We start from the raw sequence: 24888 nt of genomic DNA, 5'->3' as shown, positions 1-24888 counted from the left end.
TCCTAAGGATGGGGCATGCTTTACCTCAAAGAGGTGAGTCAGAAATGCCATTAAAATCATCACAAGGAAATTTCGTGAAAATGGGGGATGATATTTACCATCCAATTCTGAGTGGAAAACAATGTACGAAACAACGCCTGGAAAACAGCTCTATTCAAGTAACGGGATTACAGACGCTTGTGCTTTAAAAACAGTTTAGTGGTGGATGGACTGAGGGGTGTTTTTCCATTTCTGCACCCATCTTCAGACCCCCACTTCACACTGTCTTTTACAAGACTATGTGCAGACAACATGGCCAGTCTGGGGAGGGAGCTCCAACCCTGCAGCAGACAAGCACCCGGAAGCCCTCCCTCAAAGGGCCTTCGCGGCACACAGCCCCCGACGGAAACGAGAGGAATCCCCGCTGCTCTGATGCACAAGGACGAATCGAGAGAGGGATCATTTTTGTGGAATTTCAAAAACAGCCTTATTTAGTGGCTGTAGCTAACATATTAAGAAATAATCTATGCAACACGCTAGGTATAAAAACATTGACAATTTCACCATTTTAAAAAGGCTTAAGGACTTCCCTGGTGGCGCAGTGGTTAAGAATCCGCCTGCCAATGCAGGGGATACGGGTTCGAGCCCTGGTCTAGGAGGATTCCACATGCCGCGGAGCAACTAAACCCGTGCGCCACAACTACTGAGCCTGTGCTCTAGAGCCCACGAGCCACAACTACTGAGCCCACGTGCCACAACTACTGAAGCCCGTGCGCCTAGAGCCCGTGCTCCGCAACAAGAGAAGCCACCGCGATAAGAAGCCCGCGCACCGCAAAGAAGAGTAGCCCCCGCTCACCGCAACTAGAGAAAGCCCCGCGAGCAGCAACGAAGACCCAATGCAGCCAAAGATAAATAAATAAAAATAAATAAATCTAAAAAAAAAAAAAATTTGCAACTTTAAAAAAATAAATAAATAAAAATAAATAAATAAATAAAAAGGCTTAAAAGTATTTTACCACCTTCATAACAATTAATTTTCAGGACCTTGAGGGTTTTGTTCCTTTTGGAAATATAAGAGAAATAAAAAAATAAAAACACATTTTTGATGCACACGCATATATGAATATTTATTTATTTATTTTGGGAGAAAGGCTGAGAAGGTCTCCTCTCAAGAAGCATTTTGCTTCACATAAGCAGTAATTCATCCAAGAGAAAGAGAATACGTAGATCCCTGGGAAAACTGCTTTTCCATTAAAAACTACTTTAAACCATGCGATCACTTTCAACTGTGACTGCTTCACGGTATGGGGAAATGGAGTTCCATCCGGCAAGAGCCAGGGCCACAGCTTCGCGCTGCTGGCGGTAACGGCCCCGGGCCCGCTGCGGAGGGTGGCCTGAGACCTCCACCACTGTCAGGTGTACAGATCCCATCACATCCTGCCCGCTGCATAGATAAACACAGGCAGCCTGTGTCACCAGGCCAGGAAATGCAAGCAGTTTCACTTCATGTAAGCACTTCATTTTTTCTTGAAGAAGACAATTGGGAGGAAGGCATTCTGAATGACACAAACAGGGGTTTTTACAAACACTTCAAATTCTTTATTAACAAAGGAAAGAGAAGAGCCCAAACCTCATAATTACCTTTCCAGACACAGTCCATCCCCTAAGTCTGCTTAATACGCCATTTACCCTTATACTGGAAAAAGCCATACAGCGAACTGCAAAAAAATTACAACACACTTAAAAAAAAAAAAAGTCTCCTACTCCTCCCAAAACCATCCTCAAATAAGCAAGTCCAGTAAGATCAAAGTCTAGCTAGTCACAGTACACTCTAATAAAAGATTGCTAATAGAGAAATACAGATCATTTTTTTTGAATTAAAAATCAAATCAACTATTTATACATAAAAGCACAAAATCTCTGACAACCCAAACATTAAAAAGACTATTGGTCCGGAATAGTATTCTCAGTTCAGAGACATATGTACATCTTCAGTTAAGTGCTAAGCAGAACAACTACAAGAAAAGAAAATCAATTTTGCCCCGAGGAGGCCACTCATTTCCTAGCTGTCCCCTCCCTCCACCAGCAGGTGTTCCTCACGGGCCTCGCATCATGGGGGAGCTGGACGGACTGATGGTGGGGACCTTCCCTGAAGGTCTGCCCGTACAATCCAATTAAGAAAAAAAAGGCAACAGAACACAAATACTAACGGCTCACCAGGGGTTACCAGGCAGAGGACTCTGGGGCAACCCTGCAGGGCAGGCAGGCTCTCCTGCGGAGCGAGGGGGGTGGGAACGCAGCGCACGAGGAAGCCGGGTAGGAACTCGAGGCCCTGAGTTCTGAGCTGGAGTTTATGTTTGGTCAGGAAGCCACCAAAGGTTTTTAAGCAGGAAGTGACATGATGAAAACAGGTGAGAGATGATCCTGGCAACGCTGTGGAGGAGCTTCAGGCTCAGGGCTTCTGTTCCGGTTCAGCGTTTTCCAAAAGAACCATGAAGGCTAGTTCTGAGAGATGCATTTCTTAAAAAATAAGGTTCCAAAGTCAAACAGACATGGAGCACACATCTTCCTCTGCCCCCTAACAGGTGTGCAATACATGCTACCATAGTAAAAATTCTAACAATTCTTTCAATTAAAAAGCCTATTCAATTTTCAAAGTTAGACCTGTGGTTCCGAAGTCAGTCTCTGAAATACACGCCCTAAGTCGCAAGCACTGACTTTCCATGACTTTCCACTGAGCTGCTCTTCAAATGGGCACCGCTGTACGGTGCTCCCAGGGGGAGCAACAGGGATTTAAGGATTTTTAATTTTGCAGTGCAGCGGTTCTCAAAGTGTGGTCCCTGCGGCAGCCACACACCTGGCAGCTTGTTAGAAATGCAAACTCCACCAAGCCCTCCAGGTGATCGATGAGCATAAACGCTGAAATCTCAAAAGCACTGTTAGATTACAGTGCACTTTTTTCAGTTAATACTTCTGCACAGTTCAAAACCACCTGGGCAACACCTGAGGGGTAATAAACAGAAGTCAAAGGCTGCCATCCCTCCCCAAGGGCAGCATGAGGGCTCAGCAGAGACAACAACGAGAAACAGACCAGGGACTGGTCACCTCCCCCCGACTCCCACAATCCTAAATTCCAGGAAGTCAATTAAGAATAACACTGGGACATGAACAAAGTCTTCTTCAAACGTGAAAAAACAAAATCGTGGAAATAAAAGTGACCAAAATACCATGAGTGACCAGCCCTAACTGGGCTGGTCTCAGGGAAGCTGGATGCACAATTTGGTCGTGAAGGAAACAGCAGCCACGTGGGGGGCGGGGGCACTCTGGTGGAGGGAGGAAGAAAACACAAATGTCAGCACCAAAAGTCAGGGAGTCAGGGCTCTGCTCTCAGGGTGGGAGCCTTGGTCGAGTTTCATTAAGCCTCAGTTTTCTCATCTGTAAAACTGGTCTAACAGCCCTTCCCTCAGCAGAGGCCCCGAGGATTAGCCGAGGGCATAAGCTGCTCCTCCCTCCCTCCTTGTATTGGAAGGAGCGCAATAAAATTTAGTTCCCTTCCTACAAGGCTCCCACTAAGGGCATGAACATGGGAGCGCCAAAGGACCACTTACTTTTCCCACTTATCTGTTCCGGTAACACAGTGCAGCAGAAGGAAAAAGCCACCCACCTCCTGGTAGGAACTGCTGAGGAACTGAGCAATTCTTTGTACTTACATATCTTTTTCTTTTTAAATTACCTCTCAAGAAATGTTTGGTACAATGAAAGGGCATCAAACCCAGGAAAGAAATGCTCAAACAAGACCTTTCTACAGCAGGTTCTCAGTTCACCAGGAGTTCAGGTAGCAATTTAACGACTTTGAGTCAACCACGCCGAACTTGATTTTAAAGTGATGCTGGGAAACTGTGCCTAAAACAGCTGCTGACCAAAACCCAGTCCCCAAGTTCTGGATTACTCTTCATTTCCACTCGTTTACCACTGTACGTTTCTACCTCCAAAGGTGCTCTGTTGTAAGCAGGAAGCACACTCTTGGAGCCACGTATCCACTAACGCCAGCATTTGAGGGGCAGCACTGAGCCACGCGCGGGATTCCCGAGTCCAAGGCGCCTCGTCCCCAGACACGTGCAGACTGGGTCCCCCCAGGGGCACCTGACCCACCCTGGCGGTGGCGCTGCCAGCTTCCCAGGAAGCCTACACTCAATCCCGGACCAAGGCTGCACCCCGAAAACATCAGTCGACTTAAGCAAATGTTCCTCCAACAAGATACCATGGGGCGCCCTGAAAACGGTCCTGTGCCCACAGAATCCCAAGACTAGAAAATGAGAGACAGAGGGGAAGAAAGCATTCAAGTTGGGGAGGTGGAGGTCACAGACAGACACATGGAAAAACGAGGGTGTGTGTACACTGCCTTTTTCTTACAGAGAGAAACCAGAAGGCATCACATGATGAAGAGGACAGCGGCTCAGGAGTCCCTCCCCGCCCCCGCGGACTCCTGACCTTGGAATTCAAATTCTATTCATTCATCTATAAATGGAAGAGAGTGATTTCCAGGTAGAGAGCACGCTGAGCATAAGATCTACTTTGGTCAATCCTGAAACCCCACTGAAATCACAGTATAAAGGGGGTTTTCTTAAAAAAGGCTTTAAACCTCCTCATACCAGGAGGGGAGAGAACATCCGCAGCAAGAAAATTCCAGAAGCTGGAAAGTGGGTGGTGGAAAGAAAGATGGCGAAGATGGCAAACGCTAAGCTCGAGGCAGGGAAAGCAGAGAATCAACTGCACCCACCCTGCCGAATCCCCAGGGGAGCGGTGACTGCAAGTCCTGCAGAAGCGGTGGGACACCCAGACGGCCTGCCCGCTGCCCACAGCCAGGAAACTGCCCCGTGCCTCCCCAGGAAAAGAAACTGAAAGCATATTCTCTGCAAAGGAAAATGGAGGGTTTCAGGAGCGGGAGTGAAACTACACGAGGCACTGCGCCCGCCCTCCGCGCCTTTCCTCATCCAGAGCGAGCCTCAGGAGGGAGGAGGGACCACGAGTGGACAACCACTAGCCCACCGGGAGCAGCCAGAAGGCTCACGGGAAGGCTTCTGCAGGGAGGCACGATGTATAAAACGCGATACGAAACTGACATAAGCCCTTCCTCACCTCTCATGCCCGCTAGGAGCACCTACATCACTGGGGTTAAAAAAGCCCCAGTCAGGGTTCAGACTTCCAATGAGCCTGTCCCCTACTCTGAAATATGAGTGGACATTCGAGGGTGGCCTCTACCACAAAAAACAGAGACCAAAACCAACAGGAGGGCAAAGGGGCCGTGGGGGAAGAGAATCTATTCCGAGGGAAAAAACAACATAACTACAATTAACATACTCAGGGAGATGAGAGCAGATACTTCAACTGAAACAAGAAAGCAACAACATTCAGAGAATCAAAAAGAGCCCTCACAATTTAAAAAACGAGAGCAGAAATGAAATACCCTTTGGAAGAGCTGGAAGATAAAGTTGAGACAATCTCCCAGAAAGCCAAGGAAAAAAGACAAAGAGATGGAAAATAGGTTTCAAAGGGTAAGAATACGTGATGCTGGACCAGTCCAGAGGGTCCAGCATCCAAATAATAAAGAGTTTAAGAAAGAGTGAACACAGGAAATGGGAGAGGGAAGGGAATCAAAGAAACAATTCAACAAAAAGACCTGAGTTGTCTGATTAAGGGCCTATGAAGTACCTGTCACAAAAAATAAAAGAAGACCCACATCAAGACACATCGTGAGGGCTTCCCTGGTGGCGCAGTGGTTGAGAATCTGCCTGCCAATGCAGGGGACACAGGTTCGAGCCCCGGTCTGGGAAGATCCCACATGCCGCGGAGCAACTAGGCCCGTGAGCCACAATTACTGAGCCTGCGCGTCTGGAACCTGTGCTCTGCAACAAGAGAGGCCACGATAGTGAGAGGCGCGCGCACCGCGATGAAGAGTGGCCCCCACTTGCCGCAACTAGAGAAAGCCCTCACACAGAAACGAAGACCTAACACAGCCATAAATAGATAAATAAATAAATAAATAATTTAAAAAAAAAAAAGACACATCATGATGAAACTTCAGATTACAAAGAAAAAATTCAGATCCTATGAAATTCAGGAAAAATGAAACAGCTGGCATGCATAGATTCCGGTATCGGTATGGCGTTGCATTCCTCAACAGCAACACTGCAAGCTAAAACACAGTGGAGCTGCTGTCACAATTCTGAAGGAAATAATTTCCATCCCATGACTAAACACCATGCCAAAATATCAATCGAGGGGAAAGGCAAAAATAAGAAACTTGCAGATATCCAAGACCTCAAAAAAACCTATCTCCCATGCACCCTATTCACAGGAAGGCCACTCCAAGATAGGCTCCACCAACACAGTCATGGAAACCAAGAAAGATGGCAGGAGACACAAAAAACAAGCCATCCCGAGAGAGCAGCCCAAGGAATCCCGAGGATGAAGGCAAAGAGGACAAGGGATGGCAGAGGGGATGCCAGCGATACAGGTTAGGAGGCTCACAGGAAGCAGTCTCCCTCCAGAGGAGTGAAATGGACAGATAGCCTGTGTGCTTCACCTGAAATTCCCAAGAGGAGATTTCAACAACTGGCAGTGGGTTTGGGGTTGAATAAGTTACAAGTGCTGCTACAGACTAAATGTTTATGCCCCCTCCCCAAAATCATATGGTGAGACCCAACCCTCAATGTGATGGAGGTGATCAGGTCATGAAGGTGGAGCCCTCAGGACTGGGATTTGCTGCCCTTATAAGGAGACCCCCCCCCCCAGAGCACCCCCTCCCCCTTTGCCCTGTGAGAACACAGCCAGAAGCAGGCCCTCAAAAGACACAAAATCTGCCAGAGCCTTGATCTTGGGCTTCCCAGCCTCCAAAATTGTGAGAAATGTTTGTTGTTTAAGCCACTCAGTCTACAGTATTTTGTAACAGGGGCCCAAACAGACTAAGACAATTACATTTCCCAAAAAAAAAAAAAAAAAACTTCCAAACAAGATTTGAAAAGTAATCCTGGTTTACTCATGGCTGGCTGGGCTTAGTGTTTCCACAGTCTCGTTAATGTACACACGAATCTAACTGAAGTCACCAACGAATCTAACTGAAGTCACCAACGAATCTAACTGAAGTCACCAACGTAAGTGCACTGGGCACAGGGAGGGGAGGGACACGGGAGGGAAGGAGGCAAGGACACGAGAACTAAATCCTCATCTTCAGGGTCCAAAGTCTACTGACAATGCCTGAAACTAGGGAAAAAAGAAACAGCGATTTTTAAATGCTCTTTGTGAACAAAGAAGTAACAACAACAACTGCCAGCAAAGAGGATGGAAGGGGCTGCCTTGGGAGGGGGTGAGGGGAGGAAATGGAAGCCAAGGGCAAGGAACTGCTCTCTCCCAACAACCCTTACCACGTGCATAACTTTTCAAATAAAAACTAAACAAAAATTCTAAGTAATTAATATAAGACAAAGGATTTGGACCTACACGGTCCTTTCAAATCTTAGGGCCAGAAAGTCTTTTTAAAAACAGGAAGAGACTTAGTGGGAAGATAAACACGGGCTACGTATTTGGTAAGCATTAATGTAAAACTCGAAAAGTTCCCACAATGTATTCGGATACCAACAGGGCTCCTTCTACTGACCAAGACCCTCCTGAAAATATAATGGAAGGTCTGTAAGTGGACAGTGCCATCCCCAGGGGGGTGCACACCAAGTGCCTTTGTAACCCACAACCGGGATGCTTTGTACTTTGTCCCAAGCAAAGGTACATCTCATCTTATTTTCCCTCCTCTAAATCTTGGAAACCAGGGAGCCATTTAGGATTAGGAAACTCGGCATCCACCCCAGGAGCCAGGTGCTGTAACAGCTCTGTTTTTCTCCTTCTCAAAGCACTGAGCACTGAGAGTTTGAAAGGAATTGCACTGCAAAAACAGGAGTTACGAGCACTCATACCCGCCACAAGATTCCATTAATGATAACAATGCTGAGCCCAACCACCAAAAAAAGCCACAGCAGGACTGGGTTGGGTGTGGTCCATTTCCTGCAGGTATGGAGTTTCCGAGCAGGCAATTCTGAATCACAGGGAGAAATCACCCGAAAAGAGAGCAAAGCGGCCCAAAGATCCTCAGGCTCCTGGACCCTGGCCCCAGTGTGACTGTAAAATACACTAGGAAGAAGCAACAACGACCGACAGGCTCATTTCTTCAGGAACTCTTCACGCCGCATCTCGGACCAAAGTCCTAGAAAAACTGTTCAACTCAAAAGCTGTGTCAAGTCGCATCAAAGAAGTAAACTCTGCTCCACACACCAGAACAGTTAACTCAAAGATGACCACAAAAATTACAAAAAGGAACAAGAAAGCAACGATGCCACTTACCCATAACTACTCTCCGCTGGGACACTGTGCTACGTTAGCAGCCTAGAAAAATCTAATCTGACCAATTTCTACTTGAAAGTCACTGGTTGTATGTGAAATACTATCAAGAACGTTCCCTGATACGGGATTAGAACCAAAATGCCCTGGACTCCTCCAAGTTGTTTTCTTTTTATAATCTTCTGACAACCCTCCCCCTCCAAAACTGACTTTAAGCAAAACAAATTCTTAACACTTAAATTTTGGTGATAGAGAAGAGGGACTATGAAGTCTTGAAATGGGTATTAAAAAAAAAAACAAAACCTTAAATATAGGCTACTAACAATAACAGAGAATGTGTCTTTATTTTCCTTATAGCATAGAGCATGGGAAAAGGTCAAAAGCAAGGGGCGTGATGGAGAGTAATAAAGACTATGAAATGTTGGCTAAGAGTTCACATTACAAGGTTTGAGGCAACCTTGCTGAAAGGTCCACCTGCGCTGCGGGCGGACACGAGACCCTCCCACCCTTCAGCCTCCTCCTCTCGCTATCCTGGGGGCCTCTCGCCCAGAGAGCCACCGCCGCCTTCCGAGCCGCAGCCAGCGCTCCCAGCATCCTTCCACCTTGGCCCACCACGTGCGCCGCCCCGGGGCGGCGGGGAATGCGGGCCCCCTCCCCAGCTGCCGCCCCTCCAGCTCCAGGGCCCCGGCTGGACGCCGCGAGTCCGCTCTGCTCTCGCACCCCGCGCCCTGCTCTCTGCGCCCCCCTCCCCCGCTCATCTGAACCTTCTCGGGGAGGGCACCCCAGTCGGCCCTCGCTAGGCCGCTGACCTCCTGAGCACCGGCCAGAAGGAGGGTCTCACCTACACCTGCCGCGGCTGCTGCAGAAATGTGCCGCAAGGACGCGGCTCCTCGTCCAGTCCAACGCTGGACCACATTCTACGGGTCAGCCTGGCCCTCAAGGTGCCTTCAGGGCCTCCAACTCACAAATACCCTGAACGTCCACACACGCGGAGGCAAAAAGTACGAGAGCACTTAAGGCAAGATTAAATGCAGCTGTCCTTCTGTTTGTCTTCACTTCCCAGATTTCCAGAGCACACAGGTTTCCCCAGGGTAAGCAAGAGCACTGGAGAAAAGTTCCCAACTCACCCAAACTGGCCATTAAACGTTTCTCTCTCTCCCCACACAGAGGGGCATTCTCAGCAAAGGTTTCTCCAAGCAGCCAGAGAAACGCAAAGATGATGTTAATAAGTAGAGACTTTGCGTTTTCCAGCTATTCCTGTAAACGGTCTGTACTTTCAAATATGAGAATATCTTACATGTATGACATCCTCAAAACATGCTAAACTAACTCAGGCCCTGTCATACATGTTACATATCAAATTAGTATAATTCAGTCAGCTGTGAAATCAATTTAGTTTTGCAACAGCTCTTTGTTTTTTTTCTTAATAAAATGCATCACACAACAGTACATCACAAGTAGTGAGGATTAGGACTGTTCTGAAACTTTTACTTTCAGGTCTTGATGTAAAATATATTTCTTACATGGGTCAGGGTCCAGAAAAGGTTTAAAGTGACTGACAAAATTCCGTTATAGAAACTTATAAACCAAAATCTAATTCTTTTTAAATTACAACTTACGCAACTAAAAGCTGATGGATGCTGCTGCCTCCAGCTGAAGCTGAATTAAATCGAGAGAAGCAACAAATGTTCAGTGAAGGACAGGGAGTAGTTAAATCCACAACTCAACCTAATTTCTTTATGTCTATTCGTAGTTACTACATTCAGTTCATGATTTCTATTTTTTTTCCCCCATGCTAATATGAAACTGGGGTGTGGGAGGTTTAAAGAAAAAAAAGGAAAGGCCCCTGGCAGCCTTCATGAAAAGGTTATTAAAAAGGATCACTCATAACTCACTCAGATTTACAGTCATCAACCCTCACCAAGCACCCGGCACAACAGTATTCAATAATGGTTGCTGATTGAACAAATAAAATACCATATTTTAATTTCTTCAGCAAACCCAAGTTGGAATGAAATAAGCATTACTGTTTGCTAGGGTAATAATAAAGCAATAATACAGCATGGTGAGTAGGAGAATGGGTCTTGAGGGCAGGAAAGACCTGGTTTCCAATCACAACTTTGCCACATAAGGCACTATCTCACTTTGGTCAGTTCCGTCTCTGCTGGTTTCCACGTCTGGAAAATGGCATACATTACACCTATGCCTCAAGCAGTACCAATAAGAATCAAGAGGCATAAAAATGATTTGCAAGACAATGAAAATGATGTTTTCACTGAAATTATTCTGTCAATTCAGGTTTATTTTTTAAGCATCTTTGCCTAGGCTGCCTGAATTCACTCTGCTGTCTTTCTGAAATTTTTAAGCCAACTCCTTATGAACCCTCATCAGGAGATGAGAGAGGAAAAAAGGGAGGTTATGGGATGTATCAGGACACAGAACAGGGGGGTTAGTACTTCTTTCCTCCTGTTTTAGCCTGAAGAGCAGTCCGAGGCAGGTGTGCCTTTAATTTAATCCTCAACAACTCTGAGGAAGGCCTCCCTGGGCAGCAGCAGCTGCCGATTCAAAGTAGGAAATAAACGTGCTGGTTGTTTTTCTTTTGGAGTGGAACGGAGAGGGAAGGAATGTTCTTCCCCAAATGGCACACTAAAAACAATCATCATACCGTGTGTAGATGCACTTAAATACAGGGATGACTCTGTCAGAAGCCACCTTCTTGCCCCTAAAACTGTAACAGCTGAAAATTTGGTTGTTTCAACCCAACAAAAATTTATCAGCCTTTTACACTGAGGAAGCAAACTAGAAACAGTTCCCTTGTAACACTACCTAGGAAATACATTTGGGAGGCCAAAGTATTAAAAGAAATGTACCTTCTTTTCCCAAGATTTAAGAATTCTGGCCCACACTCTTGAAGAAAAAAATTAAAAGGGGAGGACAAAAAAAAGTGTTGAGACTAGACACCACCTGGTGACCATCTGATACTGACTCCAGGGCACCAGCCAGGGAGGCTTTAAGTACCTTTTTAAACGGATTCGCTTTCCACAAAAGCTGAATACCTCCATGGTAAGCTCTAAGTGAGGCAAGTGTGCTAGATTACAACCTGATTAACAGCATAAGAGTCTGTCTAAAGAAAGTACACAGCAAACGTATTTTTTAATCATTACAAGAGGCCCTTCTTGCCCTACTGGTCAGAAATAATTTTTTACCCAGTTCACCCTGCCTTCCTGTCTCTAAATTCAAACCAAAGCAGGAATTTTTAGGAAATACCGAGAAACCACATCTGATTTTTACCTAGCGGTCAGCAAAAGCTTAGGTTTTAAATGCGTGTTGAGTTTAACAGCTCTTTACATGAGATTCAAGGACAGTTTTCTTCAAGCACCGTCAAGTTATTAATGTTAACTGTCACAACATTTTTTTTTTTAAAGAGGCTAAAATTCTGGTAACTTTGTGTTCTTATTTTTCTAGATATCAAACCTGAACAATGAAATCGAGTTTTTTTTTTTCAGATTTAGAGGGAGAGAAAGAGAGAAATGCTCTCTCTTTAAGGAGGGGGCAGATTCCCGGCTCCTATGGAGTCCAGGTCCGAATACCGCACTTCGTAGCCCTCAAGGGCGAGGGGGGGAAAAAAAGAAAATGAGCCCGTAGAAGGCTATAAAATAAATAGTCCACTGGGATACTTGTGTTTGTTTTCTTAAAGCTCCTCTGCTCCCTTGCTCGGCTAGCCCGGGAGAGCCAAACTTTAAAGACATTCCCTAACTGTACCGTCAGATTTTAATGCCAAACATTTTGCCCCCATTTACGCGCTTACAAACATTACAAATTAACCAAGGACGGTGGTTTTATCTTTCAAAGGGCTAAAAACAGTCCCCGATGGCGAAAAACCTTAAAGCATCCGTGTAAATTTGGAATTCAACTTCTCCCCCTTTACCCCACTCCGAAAAAAGTCACTGGGAGGCCAAGAGGCCACAAAGTGGCAACGGAGAGGGTTACTGGGAAGGGACTCAGCTAGATCCAATCAAGACTCCAAGCCAAAGCCCTGGGTCCCGGGATCCACACTCGAGTGTACGCTGTGCCATCGATTCCTTCTTCCAGAAGGGTTGAAGGCTCGCACTTTCCCCTCCGTCTGCACCGGGAGGAAACGCGCGGAACAGACGCGCTGGAAGTGGAGCTGGCGGTGGCACCTTCCTCCACCCCGCCCTGCCTCCTCCGCCCTCCGGGCCCGGGACGAGCCGTGGCGCGCCCGAGGCCCTCCCCCGCCCCTCAACTTTACCGCCCCCTCGCCGAGGGGAAACCGGGGCCTCCACCGCCCCCCGCCCGCGCCGGGGCCCTGAGAGCGAGCCGGGCCTCCCAGGGCATTTTCCCACATCACTTCTCCCCGGGAATGGGCCGGCGCGGGGCCTGCGGCTCGGGAGGCCCCGGGGGGAGAGGGAAGCGAGGAAGGCGCAGCGGCCGGCAACCCCACATCCCACCCACCCCCCCGACCACCGCGACTCCCGGCCGGCGAGGGCCGCCTCCGGGCCGCGGCCCCCAGGCCCCTGCACACACGCACCCGCGGCCGCCGGGCAGGGCAGCCCGGGTGCTGCGAGCACGACGCGGGAGGCCGGCGCGACCCCGGAAGGTGCAGGGTGGGGGGGGGGGGGCCGTGTTTACACCGCCAAGTTCCCCGCTTCCGCCCCGGCCCGCGCATCCCTCCCTCCCCTCGGCGGCCCGGTCCCTGCCTACCTGCATGCCGGGCAGGCCCGACTGCACCGGGGAGTGAGCCATGGCGGTCAGGACGGCCACTTCCTGGGACGGGACGGCCGGGCCGCGGCGATCCGCGCGGGCGACGAGGCCCGCCCGCGGGCCGCGCGCAGCCCTCGGGCGGCGGGGCCGACCGGAGCCCGAGGCCACCCCAGCCCCCGCAGGTCCCGGGCCGGGCGGCGGGCTCAGGGGCGAGCGGCGGGCCTCGTCTCCATGCACCGCACTGGGGAGGGGTTGCGAGGAGCGCGGGGTCTCCCCGCGAGCTGCCGCCGCTACCGCAACTGCTGCTGCTGCTCGGCTAGAACCTGGCGGCCTGGGCCCGAGCGCTGGCCGCCTATAGCCGGAGTGGACGGGCACAGCCGGCCAAGCCCGCGAGCGCCGAGCCCGGAGCGCGCCCCGCCCCGGCCCGGCCCCCGCGCCCGCCCCCGCGGCCCGGCCGGGGACCCCGCCCCGCGCTTCCGGGAGGGGGAGGAGGCTCGCGGCCGCCCGGCGCCCTAGGCCGCAGCCGCCTGCGCCGCCGCCTGCCGGAGCGGGTGGAGGTCCGCGCGTCTCCTGCGGGCTGCACCGCCTCGCAGCCGCCGGGGCGGGGCGGAGCGGAGCGCGGAGGTGGACGCGCGGGCGGGTGCGGGGAGGGGGCCTCAGTTGAGGCGACCCCCGGCGAGGGGAGCGTGGGGACCGGTCCGAGCTGGGGGTGGGCCACGTGCCCATCCCGCCCCCCAAGTACGGGCCGGTCGGGCGCCCAGCGGGTCTGGGCGGTGAGGGTGCGGTGAGTACCAACTCTTACTCTACCGTCTCCCTCCTGCCCTCCACGCCAGCCCACCCCTCTCCGTCTGGCCCCGGAGCAACGGGCTCCAGGCGACCTCCCAGAGGGCAGAGCCTCGGGCAGGGGGACCGCGGGAGGGAGAGTGCCCAGCGGAGCCTCAGCCAGTGGCCGGTTCAAAACTACCAGGGCGGAGCTTCTTCGGTGTCTGGGTGAAGTTTCCAGCCAACCCAAGGAGGAAAGCAGGAGGGGAGAGGCCGAGAGCTGTTAATTCCCGTGCTTTGGCTACTGGAAAACACCCGGCTTGGAATGCTAGGAGCTGTAAACTTAGCTAAAAAGTGAGGGGGCTGAACCCCACCATCTCTGGGCTCCGGACCAAGGCGGGGGCGTCCACCCACGAGAAGGGAAAATGGGGGAGGGAGGGGCAAGGAGGAAGGGAAGACAATGGAAGGAAACCGTGTCTAGACTTTCCCCTGGCCCTCTCCCGCTCTTTCGGCTGCCTCCACCTTTTAGCCACCTCTTCTCCAACCGCAGAGGAGAGAAATAAGAAGGAATGAGTCAGTGCTGCCTCCAGAAAGTAGTATTTTATTTACAACGACAAACAGTGGCAGCCACTGAAGTGATCTGCTGCATCCCAGGTTGCTAGGACCCTGGCATCTCATTCATGCCCATGAATGCCCTCGTTGCACCACGGCTGGGCGAGGTTGGACATACAAAAATGAGCCCCTGAGAGTTCACAGACTATTGGAAGAACCTAAAAAGTCCTCCACCAAAGTAAGGAGTGTTTATTCTATGAAGTGTCACTATTCAGAGTGCCCTCGTGTGCTCTGGATCAGACAATGAGCGAGGTGCTAAAACGCAATCCCTGCTTTCCCTTTGGAAATGTGCATGTTTTTCTGCGGCATCCTCCAGGATACTTTCAGATACCTTCATGGTTGTCACTGGTGCACTGTCTTCACTGAGTCCTGAAGCCCTGCCACCCCCAAGTACTATGAAGAGAATATGGCAGATGCAAAGTTAAAAAAAAGCATGAACCCTGATCCTTAAGAGCTCACCAGCTTGTGTAAATTTTGTGTACCAAAAAAATGGGTACCTAAAGAGATGGACGGCAAAACAGGCAAGAGCATGAATATTAAAAGTTCATCATCTTCAACCCAGGAATTTTACTTACAATAACATATCCTAATGAAACAACCGAGAAGTGCAGAAGAATGGATATAAAAAGATGTGATGCAGTGATATTTATGGTCATGGGAAAACTGGGAACAGATTAAAAGTCTAACAGAGATAGTTACTTAAATGATAATATATTCATACAGTCATTTAAAATGATGTACTTCAATATTTAGTAACATGGAAAAATATTTTCATTATATATTAAGGAAATGCAGGGTACAAAGCAGTATGTATAGTCTGATCTCAAGCTACTTCATATGTATGAAGTTATATTTAAATATGTATCACTTACATACATATATATAATTTTATGTGTAAATAAATAAAGAAAAACCTGGAAGTATCTATATATACACCAAGACTTAACAGTGGCTATCTCTGGAATTAAAGATGATTTTTTTAATCAGTAGTCATCCAATAGAGACCATCATGCTAAGAGGTCTCTCCTTAGGGTCAGCCATCTGGCCAATAACATGGCAGCAAGATGAGGAAGAAACAGGACAAGTGGACAGAAATGTCTGGGCACTGATCTAAGGCAGTACCGTAGGAAACTCAAAAGAACCCTTGGGCCCACTTTGCAGTGGGCTAATTTCCAACAAAGGAGCCACGGGGGGCATTGAACCATAGTAATCTGGGCATAAAAAGTATTCAGAATCCCATTTTGCATCCAGAGGCTAGTGAGGCTAAGAACACGTAGGTTACAATAGGATGGGATTCATCTGGACACAGTGACTTGCATTCATTAGCTGGTCTGTTTCCCTATACCCTGTTTATCTCCTCACCACAACTAAACTTCATTTCCTCCTTTGACCATATTTATACAATTGAGCAGCATTCTCCTTGAAAGAGAAAAGAGAAACAAAACAGGAGCTACTGGCTCTGCTCAGTCATATGCAGACAGTACCCAGTATGGCCCTGACAGTAGCCCTCTCCCTTTGTTTTAGCAGAGCAGAGATGATTGACAGGGCCTGAGCTAATGATGAGATCCTGCCCAATTGTTCATTACATTCATTCAGATATTAACACATTTTTTGAATGCCAACTTATGTCAGACATCTACTTCAGCGCTGGGCATATAAAAAACTGGATCCTCACGTGCCTCATCCCACCCTTGGTGACATGGTCTCCCAGAATCCTAATTTCAGAATCTTACAATACCAATTGATTAAGATTAGAGCTACACTAGCCATAATTTCCACTAAGGAAAGAAGAGGATTATCCTCTCATCCTCTTCCTCTTGTCACTTTCCCTCCACTCTCAATTACAGTTACAACAGATCATAATACACTACTATAATTTCAGAAGGAGAGATTTTGAGGGTCTCCATAGAGATTATGCATTTCCTGGTCTCCATGGAGATGCTTACTAACCCATGGAATTATTTTCATCCCCTGACCCTCTTTGTCTTTTGTGTTGACTTAAAGACACGAATTGGGCAATGCATTGTGCTCTCACATATATTTGGGACCACAAAGGACGTTTGCATACCCCTCCAAATATAGAACCCTTGTGTTTGACTTCCCCTAAGCCAGCTCATAGTCTCAGCAGAGCTCGAAAAGCTCAGCCGAAAACAAGAATTCAACAATCAGTCCCTTCACTTCTCCTGAGTTGAAAAGATAAACACCCCCAAATGCCACTTTATAAAGAACAGCTAGACAAGTAGCACATTAGCAATTTAAATTTACAGATTAAAGAAAGGGACTTACATGGTGAACTTTAAAGAGAAATATGAGTAGCTCGGATAAGTACCTAACAGAAGGCTTAACAAATTTCTACACATGTAAGCAGGTGAAGACACAAAAGAGGAAGACAGATAATTAAGACCAGTATAAAGAAGCATGTCTAGTCACAGTTGGATGACGTGACAGCAAGAAAATATATGCTAAAGCCCTAGGAAAAGATCCAGCTACCATTGAAGAATGGTGCAAATGATGTATCATTCTGTGGGTGCGAGGCTCAGAGGGCAAGCCCTCACAGCAATATCACTCTAAATCAGTCTGCCTTTGTTTCCTAGGGATGCCATTACAAAGTACCCCGGACTAGGTGACTTAAACAACAAAAATTTATTTCCTCACAGTCTTTTGGAAGCTAGAAGTCCAAGATCAAGGTGTCAGCAGGATTGGTTTCTTCTGAGGCCTCTCTACTTGGCTTGTGGCTGGTCATTTTCTCCCTGTGTCCATACATGATCTTCCCTATGTGTCTGTGTATGTCTGTGTGTATATGTCCTGTTCTCCTCTCCTTATAAGAATGCTCATCATATTTGATTAGGGTTCACCCTAATGCCTTCATGTTAATTACCTCTTTAAAGACTATCTCCAAATACAGTCACATTCTAAGATACTTCAGATCAAGATTTTAACATATGAATGGGGTCAGGGGACACGATTCAGCCCATAACACACCCTTCTCACTGTAAATGCACTTCTGGTCACCCACTTTAACTAGCTCCTCCAGGCTTAGCTCCATGAACAAGAACTTCCTTTTTCTCCCATGGCCTTTCTACACACTTCGCATTTCACATTTCTGCTCAGAAGCATTGCTTCATATTTCCTTGGGCGTAGTCCCTAAACTTTATCCTGCAGAGAAACCAGAGCACTCATCTCCAATCACTGGACAACTGAGAGCAGAGGTAGGTGTTTGCTTGGTAAAATATTTCTAATTAGAAGAAATCATCTGGAATACATGGCAATACCTACCAGAAGAAAAAAGTTCAGTATATTTTGCAGGGAGTTCATTAAAAGTAGTAAGCACTCATTTCAGCCAAAAGGTTGTGCTTTAATAAGGTCTGTTTTTCTTTTTAGTGCCTCCTTCACCCATGAGTATCACTGCACTTGGAGGTGCAGTTCACCAGGAGGGTTGGAGTCTGAGCCCACAGCCGTCCAGGGGACTTTCTGTTGTGCGTTCCTGGCGTGACAGTTCTAGGGGCTCACAACAGGGAAGCTTAGTCTCTTCAGAAGGACTCACTGGAACAGCCTCACTAGAAAAATTCTCATGTGCAATTTTGCCTGGCAGAGAGCCAGATAACAGAGCTTGTCACCCTCTGAATAGTGGCTGCTCGACCCTGCCAGTCAGCTTATAGAGGCTTCCGTATACAAAGACTCATCAAGCGCTGTGTGTGTGTATTTCCCTCTCTCCCAAGGCTGGGTTTGCTTTCAGAGTATTCAGAAAGGGCATAAATGAAATCATCCCCAGAAGGGTGATGTCATTCATCCTACAGTCACGGAACTGCAGCACCAGTTCTTAAAAGCCCTTGGCCCTGTTTTCTGACACAGAAGATAAATTGTAGAAAATGATTTTAATTTTCACTTCAAGCAGATCTAGGGAATTATGTGCTTAAGGAACATTGTATAACCACACAAAGATAAAATGTGCCTATGAGTTGCAGGCATTGGTTGCGGGCCTTAGTTCCAAAATGCACAGAACCAAGTATACTTGGAATCCTCATGAAAATACTGGCCTTACACGACCCTGTCATCAAGACTTCACCTGCAAAAAGATAAGCATGTAGTCCCATACCTTGATTTTCCAGCCCAGATTTATTTGCTTTCCTAAGAAGCTATGTTAGTGATACTATTAGTCATAGATCCTTGAATAACAAGTGACAAAAATCTAGCTCAAACCTCCATAGCAAAAGGGAAATTTTAGCTCAGTGACGGAAATCCAAACTTGGCTAAATCAGGCATGGATAAATCCAGGAGGGTGGGTTCAATGATAAAATGAGAACTCTGTCTTTCTATGTCTGTCACTCCTGCTAACCTCTGCATGGCTTCATCCACATATGAGTCCTCTCTGTGTGATGACAAGAGTCACTCTATATAGTCTTTGCAACCCCAGAGAGAGTGACTTTCTCTTACCCAGTGTCCCTAGGCCACATCTAGTGGAGGAACACAAATTAGTGCATGTGCATTCTTGTGACCAGAGGACAAGGAGACACAGAGTCCAATCCACAAAGCATGCAACATGGAAGGGGCAGTTTCCCAACGGAAAACAGACTCCTGGCCTGATACATTCCACCCCTTGACTGACCAGCACAAGCATGCACGTGCACATATACACACATACATACACTTGTGCACACACACACATACACTTGTGCACACACACACATATTCTCTTTTTCCATACATATAATTTCTTCTGTACTGCCCCCCAACATGATACAGTCAACCTATGCATATCCATCCATGTACTTACCTCTTCCCCAAAGCAGGTCAGCCCAAGTACCTTCTAGTTAGCCCATCCATTTCCTAGTCCAGACACTCTGGATAATATGTATTCCTCTTTGTCAAGTCTAGATGTGGCTTTTCACAGCCCAGCTACATCTAAATGTTAAATCTATATCTAAATGTTAAGTTTTAAAAATAGAACTACCATATGACCCAGCAATTCCACTCCTGGGTATATATCCAAAAAAAACAAAAACACTCATTTGAAAAGATACTTGCACCCCAATGTTCATAGCAGCATATTTACAGTAGCCAAGACATAGCAACAACCTACATGTCCATCAACAGAAGAATGGATAAGGAAGATGTGGTGCATGTGTATATATACACATATATATGTATACACAGACACACACACACACACACACAATGGAGTACTACTCAGTCATAAAAAAAGAACGAAATTTTACCATGCACAGCAACATGGATGGACTTGGAGGGCATCATGTTCAGTGAAATAAGTCAGCCAGAAAAAGATAAATACTGTATGATATCACATATGTGGAATCTATAAAATACAAGAAACTAGTGAATATAACATAAAAGAAGCACACTCACAGATACAGAGAACATACTAGTGGTTACCTTTTCATTCCATTTTCTGGCCTTTTTGTACCAACAGCCTCCTAAGTGTTGGGCGGTGGCATATCAGTTTGGCAGCTGTCCATGCCCGAAGGTACTAGCCTCTGGTCAGTGCCAAGGCACCCAGAGCCCCAGACCAGGGGCCTCTGGTGCAGAGCACCCTCTTCTGTCCAGACCAGTGTGCCATACAAATACTATGCTTCTCTCTGTAGGTGTGGATTTCATAAATTTTCATCCTCTATGCCTATTGAGTCCAAAGTCTATACATGATCCAGGTCCTAAATCATAAGAGGTAACAACTCAGCCAGATTCAGATCAGAATCCAGGGACAGAGGACAGTTTCAAGGCACAGGTTGGGGGGAACTGTACCCTAAATAAAATGACACTGAGCAGACAAGAGTCCTACGCCCGCTGGAGCGGGGGGATTGGAGGTTTGCTCTGTACAGCCGCTTAATCTAGTAGCGGGAAATCTCTTACTAAGTTCAGACTCTTCTTACAAAGGTATATGGATCAGTGGTTGGCAGACTTTTCCTGTAAAGGGCCGAATGGTCGATATTGTAGGTTTGTGGACCATACGACCTCGGTCACAGTTACTTAGTTCCACTGTTGTGTCAGCCGAGCAGCACGGATAATATGCATACAACCTAGGGTGATGTGTTCAAGGAAATGTTTACAAATGCAGCTGGCAGGCCAGATTTGTCCCCAGGGCCGTGGTCTGTTGACCCCTGATCTGGATGAGTGACCTCGGTGAGTTGGGTGAGTGGTCAGGCCACTGAATGGAGTTCAAGCAGGACAAGTTCAGGGAAGTACAGGAAGAAGGAAAAGGAAACTATAGCCACACCACATGGATAGGTAGAGTTGAGACCAAGGAGCTATCCTGGACTATGTATTTTAAATAAGTCCATAATACTCGATTGTAGTTAAAGATAAAGGCAGGGTCCAAAATACATATATAACTGGTGAGAACATGAGGAGGCCAATTTCCATATGGAGGACTCAGGCCTTCTGGGAACAGCACCGATAAACCTTCATAATAAAAAGAGAGTCATAGAGTATCTATGAAGAATCATGAGGTCAGAAGTAAGGTCAGGGTCCAAGTTTAGTTTCTTTCTCTTGTAATCCCAAGAGTGTTCCTGGTATGGGAAAATAGATGAATCATATAATAAATACTTATTTATGTCAGACACAGGTGAGTTTAAAAATTAAAATTCTATTATTTAGAAAGTGCTTAAAAATATAAGGAAACTGGCATTTACACACTGCTGGTGGAAGTGTAAATTGGTTTGATTTTCCTAGAGGGATCTTTAGTAATATAACAAAAACCTTAAAATAGTCATACTTTAAAATTTTTATTTCAAATGAAATAAATATTTCAATATATTATAATTAGGGAATAATTACAACTACTTAGGAATGTGTATATGAAGATAAACATCATATTGCTGTTTATAATAGGGAAAAAATACAAACAGTTGACATGTCCAATTATAAGAGTTTGTCTAAAAAATTATGATTTACTCTTAGAATGGTATAAATTCTATGTAGTGATTTTAAGTTATTGTGTAAATTAATATTGACATGTTTATTAAAGCTATACATGGTTCACATAAGGATAAGTGAGAAAAGTAAGTTATAGGAATGTAGGTGTAACATAATAACATTTTTCATTAGAATATATGTAGAATTCTGATTCTGGCAATGGCTCACTAGCTTATTGCAGAACAATCTGCCATTAAGAATGACTAGAAAAGCTAGACAAATTAATTACTAGATGAATTAATAAAGAAGAGAAAAATCCCATGTGTTGGAAGTTATCAGAGAACTAGCAAGGCAATTTGTAGAGCCAAGATCCAGAAGAAAGAGAAGCCAAGAGAGGTGAACCCGGCATTTGGAGCTGCTTTTCTTCTTGAGGCAATTGCTAATTTGGAAGAGACAATTTAGTGGCAGAAGAGCAAAACAGAGGTTTGGCACTTTCACAGGGCCAGGCGGGCAAAGTTTAGATTTCAGTGCCCTCTAAGGAAGAGAAATTCTGGCAACAATCCAGACTTTTGATTGGGACCACAAAAGCACTACATCTTAAGAATAAGGGTGGGAGGTTCCTTAAAAAACTACAAATAGAACTACCATACGACCCAGCAATCCCACTACTGGGCATATACCCTGAGAAAACCATAGTTCAAAAAGAGTCATGTACCAAAATGTTCATTGCAGCTCTATTTACAATAGCCAGGACATGGAAGCAACCTAAGTGTCCATCATCGGATGAATGGATAAAGAAGATGTGGCACATATATACAATGGAATATTACTCAGCCATAAAAAGAAATGAAATGGAGGTATTTGTAATGAGGTGGATGGAGTTAGAGTCTGTCATACAGAGTGAAGTAAGTCAGAAAGAGAAAAACAAATACAGTATGCTAACACATATATATGGAATCTAAGGAAAAAAAAAAAAGGCCATGAAGAACCTAGTGGCAAGATGGGAATAAAGACACAGACCTACTAGAGAATGGACTTGAGGATATGGGGAGGGGGAGGGGTGAGATGTGACAGGGTGAGAGAGTGTCATGGACATATATACACTACCAAATGTACAATAGATAGCTAGTGGGAAGCAGCCGCATAGCACAGGGAGATCAGCTCAGTGCTTTGTGACCACCTAGAGGGGTGGGATGGGGAGGGTGGGAGGGAGGGAGATGCAAGAGGGAAGAGATATGGGAACATATGTATATGTATAACTGATTCACTTTGTTATAAAGCAGAAACTAACACACCATTGTAAAGCAATTATACTTCAATAAAGATGTTTAAAACAAACAAACAAACAAACAAACAAAGATTACGGGTGAATCAGAAATAGCCTAAATCTCACAAGGATTAAGTCTAGCTTCAAATCAGCTCAATAAATTAGCTTAAGATGTTCTGTCCTAGCCCTGCTCTGTGCCAGAAGTAAACATAAATCCTTTCTGAGGTAGATACCATCATTTAGAGTCTCAAACCATCTCTACATTTTTTTCATAAACAATGTATGGCCCTCAATAAAAAAAATAACCAGGTAGAGTGAAATAGAACTTACAGAATATAACTAGGCATACAAGAAGGCAAGACTTGACAGAAAACCAAGAGAAGAAATATACAAAAAAAATACTCATAGGAGCTATCTAAGTGATCAGAATGAACATTAAAATAAAAATAACTAATATTGTCAAGAAATTAAATGAAAAGATGGAGAATTTTCTAGAAAACTGGAAGCTATAAAGAACAAATCAAGTAAAAATTCTAGAAATAAAAAATATAATTGAAATTTTTAAAAAATTGGTGGGTTTAAAAAACTGATTAGAGGGGACTTCCCTGTTGGCGCAGTGGATAAGACTCCACACTCCCAATGCAAGGGGCCCGGGTTCGATCCCTGGTCAGGGAACTAGATCCCACATGCATGCGACAACTAAGAGTTCGCATGCCACAACTAAGGAGCCCACCTGCCACAACTAAGACCCAGCACAAGCAAAATAAATAAATTAATTAAATAAATATTTAAAAAACTGATTAGATACAACTAAAGAGAGATTTAATAGGGAAATTGTGTGTGTGTGTGTGTGTATATGTGTATACACTGCAGCTCAAAACATAATATTGAGTAAAAGAAGGCAGATATAAAAGAATACTGTACATACAGAGTACTGGATAGTACCACTCATATGAAGTTTAAAAACAGACAAAGATAGGGACTTCCCTGGCAGTCCAGTGGTTAAGACTCCATACTTCCAATGCAGGGAGCACAGGTTTGACCCCTGGTTGGGGAACTAAGATCCCACATGCTGCACAGCATGGCCAAAAAATTAGAAAAACATAAAAATAAAAAAATAAAAACAGACAGAAATAATCTACAGTGTCAGACATCCGTGGTTAAATTTAGGGAGGATAAAGGGAATAATGATTAGGTGTGGGAATGAGGGGGGCTATTTTTTGACTGAGTTGTGGTTACACTGGTCTATTGACTGAATTATTGATCAAGCTGTTTATGATTTGTGTACTTCTTTCTGTATATGTTATACATCAGTAAAATATTTACTAATATATGTATATATGCACATGTAAATAAGAAAGGATATTAATAGAGGTTATCTTTGAGCCTTATGGATAATTTTTTTCTTTCTTCTTTTCTTTGTTTTTTCTGCAATGATCCTGGATTCTTTGTGGAAACGGAAATAAAAGAAAGAAAAAGAAAAAGAAATACTGACCAGTTTTTTGAGGGTTTTTTTGTTTTTGTTTTTAATTGAGGTATAATTGATGTATAACCAACCAGTTTTATTTATTAAAATTCTTCTGATCCCAAGATAAAAGAAAATGAGATTTAGATTTGGCTTAAGAATATCCTAGAACTGAAAGTAGTTAAATAGAGAAAATGATGGATTCTTCTCTCCGGGTGGCCTTTCAAAATAGAGTAAGTGTTAAGTGTAGTCTTCCTGAGGGCATGACTGTAGACAAGAACACCTCTTAAGATCCATTTTGCATCTATGATCCTATAGTTTTCCGTATAAGGAGGGAGATACATTCAAGGAACTTCTTTTATAGTGAGTTTACTTTCCACATAGTGGGCTGGTGGCTGGGAATAATATATGTAATCATGTCTTCAGGGCCTCACAGTCTATGGAGGTCATATAATTATAGATGAAATGTAATAGAGTAAATGCCATTCACTCCTTCATTAACAATTGTGAACTGTACATGCATAGGTCAGACTCTGAATAACAGACTGGGCTATTGCAGTAAACAAAACGAAATCTATGCTTTCATGGAGTTCACATTCTAGTAAACAAATATATAACACATCAAGTGGTGGTAAGTGCAGTGAAGGAAAAACAAAGCAGAGTAAGGATAAGGAATGATGGTGGAGCTCATGGTACAGAGCATCTTATTTTACATAGGCTAGATGCACAAGGAAGGCCTCTGTGTTTGAGGACACTTGGACAGACACCTGAATGAAGTGAGGGAGTGAGTGATCCATGTGGCTTTTGAGCAGTCCCGGAAGAGGGA

At 45.6% G+C, this 24888-nt stretch overlaps 1 protein-coding gene across 1 annotated transcript in view; it reads right to left on the bottom strand.

Annotated features, from left to right (window-relative positions):
- STK24 (serine/threonine kinase 24) overlaps positions 1–13517 on the bottom strand; it is a 103727-nt gene extending 90210 nt beyond the window's left edge. The window contains exon 1 of the mRNA XM_061171271.1: positions 13090–13517. Within this exon, the coding sequence (XP_061027254.1) occupies positions 13090–13131 (42 nt within the window). The 5' untranslated portion in view covers positions 13132–13517. The remainder of the gene's footprint in view (positions 1–13089) is intronic.
- Between the last annotated feature and the right edge of the window lie 11371 nt (positions 13518–24888).

Source organism: Eubalaena glacialis, chromosome 16, assembly GCF_028564815.1.
Source record: "Eubalaena glacialis isolate mEubGla1 chromosome 16, mEubGla1.1.hap2.+ XY, whole genome shotgun sequence".
Lineage (NCBI taxonomy): Eukaryota > Metazoa > Chordata > Mammalia > Artiodactyla > Balaenidae > Eubalaena > Eubalaena glacialis.
This window is presented reverse-complemented; position numbering and strand designations above follow the sequence as displayed.